General features: G+C 35.8%; 1 protein-coding gene across 1 annotated transcript; it reads left to right on the forward strand.

Annotated features, from left to right (window-relative positions):
* Positions 1 to 6,681: 6,681 nt before the first annotated feature.
* Positions 6,682 to 10,527, forward strand: LOC110912111 (acyl-CoA-binding domain-containing protein 1). The gene is made up of 6 exons (XM_022156786.2): positions 6,682 to 7,427; positions 8,600 to 8,705; positions 9,032 to 9,132; positions 9,395 to 9,486; positions 9,698 to 9,795; positions 10,201 to 10,527. Exons 1-6 carry the CDS (start codon positions 6,952 to 6,954, stop codon positions 10,375 to 10,377), a joined length of 1,050 nt encoding a protein of 349 aa, XP_022012478.1. The 5' UTR covers positions 6,682 to 6,951; the 3' UTR covers positions 10,378 to 10,527.
* The last annotated feature ends 1,761 nt before the right edge of the window (positions 10,528 to 12,288 follow it).

The following is a 12,288-nucleotide window of genomic DNA, read 5'->3' on the forward strand; positions in this document are numbered from 1 at the left end:
ACACTTGGTAACCACAAGGGTTATAATAATTTCATGAGTTGAACACCCATAAGAATCATAACAAGGTTTAGGTCCTTAGATGATGTTCTACTACTTTGACAAATGAACATGATTTCAACATCAAAGGTTCGAACGTACATAGATATTATTTAGGTTGTATAGTATATATTATTAAGTCCAAATGTTCAAGTATTTCAAGTATGAGGTAGAAGATTACATCTTCATTTAGGTACCTCAAGATGTGTCATAGAAATCATGTAGGAGGTAGGAAGAACAAGCTTCCATTTAGGCACCTCGTAAATGTTCACCACTACACTTGTTGTAACAACAAACAAGGAGGGTCATGAACTAAGATTAGTACAATAATGTAAACAATCTACGCTATGAGAAATCATCAAATCATGTGGGGATTTTATGTTGGAAAAACCCAAGTTGTTCCATAATCACTCCTATATCAAGTTTGAAGCTTGAACATGACTTGTGGGTCAAAACCCTAAACAAAACAGAAATTATTTGAGGTTTAACCTCTAATGTTTTATGTCTCAGCCCCGTTTTTAAGCTTAACTAACCATAGAAGTGGTTATAAGCATAAGCACGTGGGTTTGAGTGAGTTAGACTCATGTTTAAACAAAGATTAATGAAAACAAACTTGAACAGTGGACTTTGAAGCCTTTTTGCCGGAGTTCCAGGGACTTGTATGCTGTGAAACACCCCTAGAATCGAAGCCAAGGTCAAGCCAAGCGCTCTGGAAAAAGAATGGGCTAAAACGGATGAGAAATGAAGAAGTTATGCTCACTTTAGTGGAGCTTGCTGAATCTGGCCGAAAATCTGATTATAGCTGCGAATTTAGAGTGTTTGGGAGAGTTGAGAGTGTTTTGAAAAGTGAAAATGGCTTGGACAACACTTGGGTTTTATAGGGAAGAATTAGGGTTGGGTTGGTTGGCATTTAATAGTAATTAGTTGAGGTTTAAAGAATAAATAAATAAAAAAGAGCTGAAAGCTGTTGCTAGCCGAAGAGGCTGTTAACAGCCATACTATTTTTCTTATTCTTTGTTGTGACATTTAATTGAAGTATACAAGTTGTGCCATGGTGGAGTATTATTAAATTAAAGCAACCAATAGTATGATTTGTATTATGAATTTGAATGTGTAATAATTAAAAGCAATTTACTAAAAACAGCCATAAGCTGCGATTGATGTTTGGCAACCAATAAGTCCTTTTATTTTTTATTTATTTATTTACTTTTTTTTTATAGTAAAAATCATACATCAACGTCTAGTTGATGTTAGCTATGTTATTATTATATTATTATTATTATTATTATTATTATTATTATTATTATTATTATTATTATTAATCACGTATTTAATAGCTAACAAGTACGTATAAGTTTTGAGTATCAGTATGTCGAGTATCGGTCACGCGTATACGTTCGAGATTGGTAGCGTATAACCCAAGTATTGCGACACGTATAAGCATGTATATAAAAAAATCGAATTTCATTACGATCGAAGTCTCGGATTTACAATGGTTTGAAACGAAATACGAAATACAAAAGGAACAAGCTTCCAAAAATAGAAATGCGAACAAGACTTGCTATAAATGGAAAGTACAAATAAGCAGGGCATTACAATGGGGTTCAATGCACTCACCTGAGATTGCTTAGAAGTCCTTGTGTAATAATCACACAATGCTAGAGATCACGGAATATCAAACGGCACCTAATAGGTAGCTATATTAATATACCGGACCAAATTCGGAAGATTGGATAGAATGAGGGTTCGTAAACCAAACGAGTATAGAGACTCGTGTAATATGGTTTAACAAGGCCTACATTCTAAAATGGAACCTACCCTAAGTGCTTACGACCCATTACGACCCGTTACGACCCGTTTAGGTAGCTTATGCTACCTTAACGCGTCGTTTGCGTAAAACGCGTTTGGAACGCCTAACGTCGTGACCATAAGGTATAACCTCGGAAGGTTATTCCCTATACAACTATGGTCACCTAATGTGTTTGGTCAGATCCTAATGATCGACCAAATGGGTCGGGTTCGAAAGTGTAAGCGATTGTTTAGATCGCTTACCTTACGACCCTATATAAGCACTAAACTAAAAGTGACGAGCTAAGCATGTTAGAACATGCTTAACTAAGTTTAGAAAACAGGTTTGGTATCAAAACAAACGGTTTTGATACTCACGAGTAGTTTGGTTACAAAATACGCAAGAATGCGCATTTTGGCCGAAACTACGACTCGTCACTGAGCCTAGATAACGTGGTAATCAGTAGGTATAGTCACTACGGACTATAACCATCGTGATCACGCTCACGTTATGAAGTTCCAACGAACTTCGTGTTGATCATAAGCTGGTCAAAGCAGAAAGTCAAACAAAGTTTGACTTTAGCACTAGAAAGCGATTAAAAGAACGAAAGAACACTTACGAAGGGTCCCCGAAAGCTAAACTTGATCCAGGAGCTTAGGTATGAAGCAATGGCATCAACTTAGAGCTCTTTGATCAGTTTTGTTGGTTTTAACACAAATGGGGGGGGTATTTATAGGAAAAGCAAAACCGTTAGGATCGTTTCTTGAATATCGTGCCACGATCTAATCCGTACACTTGTCAAGATGTTGTGGTATCATATAATGACCCTAACTCCAGAGATTGTGAAAGGGCATTGCCCTTTGGAGTGATTGAAAGGCCAAAATCAGCAAAAAAACGAGTTTCTGCATCTGCAGGGCTGACGCGGCCCGCGTCAGGATACACACAAAACTCAGGCGGGCCGCCTGGCCTTGTCTGATCAGCACAAACTTTCAGAAATGACAGTTTTAGTCCCTGTTGCATATTTAAGCCATTTCCAACACTTCTAAGGCCCGTAAAGTCAACTTTAAGGCCCTAAAATGATGCCTACACATTGTGGACATGAAACATGCTCAAAAATATGTCGGACATTGGTTCGTTTGGCCGTACGATCGCGATGTTCGGTTAATTACGACGGAATGCGCATAAGCGCGAAAAACGATCCAAATTGCGCGACGAATGGATTTTTCTCATGCCAAACACTAAGGCATAATATAAGGATGCTTACATAAATTTTTGGATGTCCGGATGTATTCAGAACGTAAGTTATGCGTGAAAGTGCAAACTTGTGCACTTTTTGACACTTTTAGTCCCTGAATGACCCAAAAGTTTATTTTAGCACACCGAACACCTCAAAGCCTATTTCTAAGCTATGGAGAGGGTATTTAAGGTGTGTTTAACTTATGGTCATGTTCCGGAATGTTTGTTACAGTTCAAATTGGCATACTTTCGCAGTTTGTCAAGTTTAGTCCCTGTAAGCGAATTAACTTGTTTTTGCCATACCAAGGCCTTCAAAACTTATTTCTAAGTTATGTAAAGGTTATTTAAGGTATGTTGAGTATATGTTGATGTTCCGGAGTATTTGTCGCATTAAACTGAGTACGTTTGCGCACCAGTTTACGTATAATTCTCCAGAAAAGCGATGTAGAGTTTAAAATCGAACAAAAGTCAAAACATGAAAAGTGTAAAACACAACCAAACAAACATTGGGATCAAATAACATTGTTTTATTAATAATTGAACTGTTCATAATGATTTCGAGCACAAATGTTACACCCAAAAGTGCGTTAAGCGAAAAAGGGTTCGAGTATTCTTACAGTGGGTGCTTAACAGACAAACACGGTCTGGAAGGGAGTAGAGAGAGCGCCGGATCAACCTGCATACGGGAACAGAGTGCATAAGTCTTCCAAAGTGCTAAAACGGTCGAGTTGAAGTGTCGAGTGGGAAACAGAGTCTTCGTACGAATCCAGTGTCCTCGTACGAAGGCGTCCCTTCGTACGAAGGGATGCTTCGTACAAGTGTTGCTTCTGTGTCCAAAATCGAGTGTTCTTCGCGTCTTTCTTCGGGAAATCGAGTGTTCATCCCTCCAGCATTAAGTTACTGATTTAATCTTAGAGCCGGAGAGGTCTTTTGAGCTGTTCAGTCACAAGTGGGAACATAGGCTGGGCTGTACGAAGCTGGTGCCTTCGTACGAAGCCGGGGTTTCGTACAAGCCAGCCTGGCTCGCGCATGTGGCTGTTTTTGCGTTCGGAGCTGCGTTTTCGCCTGAATCGGATGTATTTTCGAGTCCTTTTCATGACGGTTTCGACACCACTTCGTCCCACTATCCAGTGGACAAAACATATGTCAGTTTAGGTTCGTTTTAGTGTAAAAATCGAGTTTAAAATGGTTTTTCCTTGGATTAAACACTTGGTGAGTGCGAGATATTCAGATCTACATCTTGGGAAGCCAAAGCTAAGCCCAATACACTCGTTTAGGTGTAAACCCATGGTAAAATCAGAAGTTTTGATGAAAAAGATGAAGGTTTTCATAAAAAAAAGAGAAGTTTAGATGAAAATAGAGAAGTTTGGATGAAATCGGAGATAAACTCGTGGAAAATCATAGTGGAAATCGTTGTGAAACATGTAAAAATAGTGAATCTTACTTGGAAAAGAGAGAGACGGTAGGTTGGGAGTGTTTTTGTGCGAAATGGCAGCAAGTAGTGAAAAAAGGAGTGAGCTAGGTATTTATAGATAGAGTGATGTGCGCAGGTTGCCTTCGTACGGAGCCAGGGGCCTTTGTACGAAGCCTCTGCCTTCGTACGGAGTCGCCTATTTCGCGAGGTTGATTTCTGTTTCGCGTATCGGATGTTTGTTTGTTGCGTTTGGTTGCGTTAGTTAGTTAATTAGAGTACTTTAATTGTTTTAGCGAGGTAACTAAGTATCGTGTTGCGTTGCATTTTAGCGTGATAGATTGAGTTGTATGAGCGAGCGTTTGAGCGTTTTAAGCAAGTATTCCAACACATATAACATATTTAGCATTCAAACACACAAGTAAGCAAATAATATAAGTGAGTCCGCATTTTGAGTTCTTGTTGAGTTTGCGTTGCGATGAGCGTTAAAGTAATAAGCGTTTAATGTGATAAATAAGCGATGTAAAATGCGTTTAAAAATATAGTTAACCCTTAATAATCATCGAATCTCGGCGTACAAACGTTTACGAATGAAACAACGATAAGTATAGGAACAACTGGTTGTTACATTCTGCTTCTTCATCTTCATCATCCGACCACTCGCTTATAATGTGTCCTTCGTCTTCTATCATGATCATGTTGTGCAATATAATGCAAACATACGTTATATTTGATATACTTTTTGTGCTCTAAAGCCTTGTTACCCTTATATAATTTTCATAAAGCTTGGATGACACCAAACACCCTCTCCACATCCTTTCTTGGTGACTCGTGTCGTTTTTTGAAATCTTTCATTTTCTCTGTTTGTGGATACGAGTGGTTTTTTTACATTCATGGCCCACTTTCACATTATAAATTTCAATATTGTTATGCATAAAGTAATTGTACTAGAGATTTGGGGGAGTTTTCAAAATAATTTTGATATTATACTAATATATTGTTATGCATAAAGGAGTTGTACTAGAGGCTTAGAGGAGATTTCAAAATAAATTTGATATTATACTCTTAACTAAAAAGTATTTGTTTTTTTTACTTTTAATCCAACAATATTCATCTTTTGCAAATTTAACGTCACAACTTTTTTACTTTAACTTTGGCCTTCTACTTTTCATGTTTTGCAAATTTTTTGTTTATGTTTCGCTGGAAGTTTTGCCAGTTCACACGGCGCAACGTGTGTATATGGTTCAACGTTTTTACGTTTTCTTCTAAATTTTGCGACTTAACACGACGTAACGTGCGTGTGTGGTTCAACGTTTTTACGTCGTCTATTATTTTCTGTTTGACAAGTTCGTCGCAATGCGCGGTTCTAAATTGACTTAGTTATTACTTTCCATACTTTACGTTTCGGTCTAATTTCTTCACATTAACACAACGCTTCACTGTTGGTGATCGTTATCGGTGGTGTGGCATTGGTGCTATTTCTCACAGTTTTACACCCCCACCGCAACATGCGGGGGGGGGGGGGGGGGGGGCTTAATACTAGTTCATAATAAATTATATCAACAAGATAATATCCTTGGTGGTATTTTGTCTCGTCTTTTTTTTTTTTAATATTTTATTCTTCATGTAATTTACCTTGATTTTTTTTCTAATAACTTAAATTCTATGTTTATTCTTTTTAACACTGTGATATAAATTTTATTGAAGCGGATACCGTGTCACTATCGTACTAAACCGAACCAAAAGAACAATATTTGTATTTGTATAAATATTTATATTTATTGTTTTTGCTTTCGATTAACTGAAACGGTATCGTTACCATACCGTACCAAACAAGACTGAACAACATCGGTATCACTACATATATTCATTTTTATGGTTTCTTGTTTGATAACGGATACCATATCGCAACCGTAGTGAACCAAACCGACCAAACATCAGTATTTACTTCTATTTTTTTTTGCTTTCGATAAACTCACACCGTATCGTTACGGTACCGTACCGAACAACACTGGTACCAGTACTTGTATTCAATTTTGTGGTTTCCAGTTTCAATAGTTTTCATTTATATAATTCTATCCGCAACGATAAATTTTATTGGTACTGATACTATGATAATCAAAACCGATCGATATTGTTCGAACAACACCAGTGCCAATACAGGTGTTCGTTTTTATCATTTCCGATGGATGTAAAACACAACTTTTTTTTTTTTTTTTTAATCTATTTTGCCGGACGGAGTATCTAATGAACCACCACCCTCATTGTACTCAAATCCACTGTAAATTAGGGTTCAGCAACCGAACTATAAATCTCAAAATCCGCTGCAGATTCACCACCAATCAATCACCGGCGTCCTATTCCACCGTTTATCCAGTGCCGGAATCCTCAGTTATCATATCAACTCAGTTAATTAAGGTTTAAACACTTCAACTTCTTCTTACAGTTTCCATTTCTAGGGTTTACAACTCACAACACAATGTTCGACTGGCAACAGTACACTCAATCTATACTATTCGGTTTAATATTCTCGTTTCTGTTAGCAAAGCTTTTCTCAATTATCTTCTCGTTTCGAGATCAAAATCTCCGTATCACTCGTGCTAGCGATGCTAATGATGACGATGAAGATGAATCTGTTGAGGTATCGGAGATTCATAATGATTACGATTTTAATAAAGAGAAACAGCCGCTGATTGATAGGGAAAAGGAGAGTGGAGAGGTTTATAGTGATGAGGAGGATAGTGATGATGATTGGGAAGGTGTAGAGAGTACGGAATTGGATGAGGCGTTTAGTGCGGCGACTGCGTTTGTGGCAGCGACTGTGGCGGATCGGTCTGCGCAGAAGGTTTCAAGTGATTTGCAGTTGCAGCTTTATGGATTGTATAAGATTGCGACGGAAGGGCCTTGTAGTGTTCCGCAGCCGTCTGCGCTTAAAATGACCGCTCGAGCGAAATGGTATATCTGTTATGTGTTTGGTGTAGTTGCTGGATTGCAGCGAATATGATTGTTTTATTGTTGTATGATATGTTGATGCTAGTATGTTGGTACTATTTAATTGCTTGGCTGCATTTGGTAGATGTTAGAAAATTCTAACGATATCTCATTTAGTGCATATTATGTTTATTTTGAACGGCGATGATATTATGTAAAATGTAAAGGCCTAGCAAGAAGCTAGTTCGAAACAAACGTATGGAAAAGAAAATAGGAAACCAAAAGTAAATTACATATACATATTGTTGAATGCTTGAATTGCAACACCAAATTTCCTTGTATGCATTTAGTCTAGTTTAATAAGTAGGGTTTCATAACTTTATTTACACAAAAAATGTAGCATATTTTCACATTTTTCTACTGTAACATATTGTATGTAATACACTTAGATTTTTGTGCTATTGTATGTAAAATATTTGCAGCAAATTGCGATATAACTTCTTTACTACTTAATGTAAAAAAGTAAAGTAAGTGGTCTAAGGTGATGAAAAGGTGGAAGTATGTTATGTTTTCATGCAACTAGATCTAATAACTATGTTTAGCTCAATCCATGATTTTCTTTATCCTAACTATTTGTTTGTAAATTTTCAAATATTGGCATGGATCTTTTATTCACAATGCCCATTTAGAACCTTTAATCTTTGTAAATTCCGAACTATGAAAACCTTTTGCCAATGTTATCATTATGAGATCATTTTCTCCAATTAGCATAAATTAGTATTATATCTGCGTGAAATGTAATTTGTTTCTTAGCTTAAGAAAAAATAGACTCTAGTTTTATTTTACTTCCATTCAGTTGCTTGAAGTATTCTAAACATATACCATATTAAGTATATTTCTTTTCCTGTGAATGTTTAATATTTTCCTAACTTAATTTGGTGAACCGTGAATGTAATATTTTTCAATTTCTATTCAGTTGTGGTATACATGTACTGACTTTGGCATTGTTATTTTTTACTTTAAACAAAATGTTGAAAATAGTTTTTTAACCATTGAAGTATCTCATGAATCTTTTCGAACCTGCAACTCTGTTTCTAGTTAATTTTTCTGGATGTGCTTAATGTTCATGTATCAGAAGGATATATACTGCTGCTCGTTGGTCATATTCTTTTATTTATATCTGGTATGTGCTATAGGAATGCATGGCAGAAACTAGGTGCAATGCCTCCGGAGGAAGCAATGCAAAAGTATATTGAGATTATTACAGAACTGTATCCTACTTGGCTTGCTGGTTCAACTTCTGTAAGATGATTCTCTCTCTTCCTATTCTTAAGTAGTATCTATTTTATTGTAATCTCTAGAAGTAGCTAAACGGGCTGGTTGGGCTGGTCTGTAGCAGGTCAAAACAGCTAATTTTGGGGCAGGTTGAAACGGGTACCCGAAACATTTGCTTACAAAGATTTGAACTTTTTTATTGACATTTGGTGTGTCACAAATGACTCAAATAATACACTATTCAAGTAATATTCTCCTTTTAAATGAAACGATCTAGGATGTTTGTGCATCTAAATTCACTTTGATGACTTTCACCATATTTTGACTCTGTTCCTTGATGTAATAAATCACAGAAGAAAAGAGATGAAAATGCTAATGAACGATCAAGTAACGAGAACAGACCAATGGGACCTGTTTTCAGCTCTTTTATCCATGAAGAGGAGTCTGACGAGTTGTAAGGTTCTTTAAACTTTTTATGTTTGAGGTTACTGCTAAGAAAGCTTTTTGGTTCTCTTGTTGTTACATGTTACATGCAGACTCTTTATGATTTTTTTTAACTCTTTATATTAATTAATGTGCTTATGAATTACAAAAATTTACTAGCATAGATACTTAACACCACCGATGGTAATTGTTTACACTTTACACTAGGATTAATTCAAAATTCATGAAAGGGTAAATGAGTAATTAGTAACGTTTATCACCTTTTTTCTCAGAAAATTAGATGCTATACATGCCTTTGCAAGAGAAGGCGATACAGAGAACTTGATCAAGTGTGTCGAGGCTGGCATTCCTGTGGATATAAAGGGTTTATTACACTCTTATTCCTTGAAGTCAAATAGTCAACTTTATTTCTCGTTTAATTTTTCTTTTAATTTCTTTAATGGCGGTGGTGCCGCCTTAAACTTTTAAATAATATGAGCATAGTGGAGTAATGCTTGCTTATGACTTCATATGCATTTAATTGAATATATTTACAATTCCTTTTTTATATTCTCACTGTCGTCTAAAATCTGCAGATAGTGAGGGTCGGGCCCCTTTGCACTGGGCTGTTGATCGTGGCCATATCGAAGCGGCAGAATTGCTTTTGAGCCGGAATGCTGATGTGAACCTAAAGGTAATCTTGATCATCATTTACTAATTTGTATTAAAATTATAACTTGTACTGTAATTGTTTACTTGAAAAGGCATCGTTTAGGGTAATATTCCAACTCCTACAGGTCAAATGGGGTCAATTCATAAAGTCAGCTAAAAACGAAATGGGTCAAACTGTTTTAAAGTCCCTCAAGTGTTATTTAAAAATTTAAATAGCTAATTCATGTTTTTCTATAAATTTGGATTATTATTAAAACGATAATGAATTCAGGTCTATCTAGACTATTTATAAAAACACATAGGTCTTGGGCAAAAACGTGATTTAGGTCAACACAACTACACGATCCATATAAAAAGTCAACTGTTCAACTTGTTATCTACCCTGCCAGTTTGTCATTCGCTCGGACTAATATATTTGTTGATGAAGGATAACGAGGGCCAGACACCGTTGCATTATGCTGCTGTTTGCGAGAGAGAACACATAGCCGAGCTGCTTGTGAAGAAAAACGCGTCAACAGATATAAAAGACGATGACGGAAACTATCCTGCCGATCTTTGTGATTCAAAATGGCCCTGGATTCAACCCCAGGCGCCCTCTCTTTGATGGGTGATCCTTCTTTTTGTATTCTAAATTTTCATATGTTTTCTGATTATCGTTGGAATTCAGAAATCAAACACGGTTGATTTCAGTTTTTGTGTTTTGTGTTTTAAAAAATTAACAGATTATAAGGAATTAAATCATATTTATGTGTTTTGTGTTAAAAAAAAAATAACAGATTATAAGGAATCAAATCATATTATGTGTTCAAATGGTCCCAACATTATATGTTATTAGTTATTGAGTCATTGTGTTTTAGTGGTTTTAAATATTTAAGTCTAAAATTAAAATGTTTAATGTCCTATATCTAGACTTAGGGGTGAGCAAGTTTAGGTCCGGACCGAAAATAACCGAGAACCGAACCGAAAAATACCCAACCCGACCTGAACCCAAGTACCTAGGTATTTAAATCGGTTCCAATTTTTCATATAAAATAGGGTCGGGTCGGGTCGGTTCTCGGTTCTTTTCATGGTGAAACCCGACTTGGACCTATGACCGGAACCGACCCTATATTTAGGGTAGTGAATCGGTTCTATATTTTATGTTTGATCGGTTCTCGGGTCGGGTCGGGTAATGATCGGGTCGGGTCGGGTTTTCCCTTTTGCTCACTCCTATCTAGACTCTATCTAGACGATTTTTTATAACCTTTTGAGTCCTTTTTTAAACCATGTTGTTTCTACCCCAATCCTCAAAATCTGCTCCCATGACTTACAAAGATGAGAGGTTCACATCCTAAAAATAGGCAAATTGGAAATAAATAATCCCCCCTCACTGTTATTGATCAATAATAATCCCAACTCATTTAATTACCAATAATAATCCGAACTATTCACTTTTGTTTGTAAAATACTCCCACGTTAAAAAACACTAACTAGGTTAAAATATTGCTGATGTGGCTTAACATGTGTGGACTTACGTGGCTAGTTAACATCTTACCTGTGTATAAAATGATTATCAGCCTCATTTGCACACACAATCGACTGTATTTGCCCAATTTGTAGAGGGTTTTGAAGGAGAGTGTGATTGGGTGTGCAAATGAGGCCGATAATCATTTTATACACAGGTAAGATGTTAATCAGCCACGCCAGTCCACACATGTTAAGCCACATCAGCAATATTTTAACCTAGTTAGTTTTTTTTAACGTGGGAGTATTTTACAAACAAAAGTGAATAGTTCGGATTATTATTGGTGATTAAATGAGTTGGATTATTATTGGCCAATAACAGTGAGTTGGGATTATTTATTTTCAATTTGCCCTAAAAATATATGGTACTTTTGGTTTAAAACTTGGTCAAAACATATAATTGAACAATTTTGTATATTTTATCTTCCTCCGATATAGCATGCTAGAACAAGTTACACCATATTATGAAATACGTGAATAAAATTTATGCTATATTTCAATCGGTAAACAAAATTTATTGTATATTTCTACCGGTAATGGTTCCTATTTATTGTATATTTCTACCGGTAATGGCTCCTCTATAAACGATGAAAATCCTAAGAAAACTAAAAAGCCATAGGAATTAATATGTAGGTATCATATTTTGGACTTAGGCATAATATTTTGAATTATTTCGACATGATATTATATAGAAAAACACTAAATTTAATAATAAAAAACACAATGCAACGTATTCTAGGCTTAAAACGTCATACCAAAAAAATAAGCAGTGTGTTTTAAGTGTCATGCAGTGTGTTTTAGTTATGTTTTAAATTTCATGCCTATAATACATTACAATGTGTTTTAAAGTGTTATATTTGATGTTTTTCTAATATTTTACCAAAACATCATTTCTGAGTTCAAAACATAATGTATACATAGACTTTCCACACTTATTAGAAAAAGGCAAATTGGATTTAAATAATCCCAACTCACTGTTATTGGCCAATAATAATCCCAACTCATTTAATCA

The sequence above is a fragment of the Helianthus annuus genome, chromosome 15 (assembly GCF_002127325.2).
Source record: "Helianthus annuus cultivar XRQ/B chromosome 15, HanXRQr2.0-SUNRISE, whole genome shotgun sequence".
NCBI classification, from domain to species: domain Eukaryota; kingdom Viridiplantae; phylum Streptophyta; class Magnoliopsida; order Asterales; family Asteraceae; genus Helianthus; species Helianthus annuus.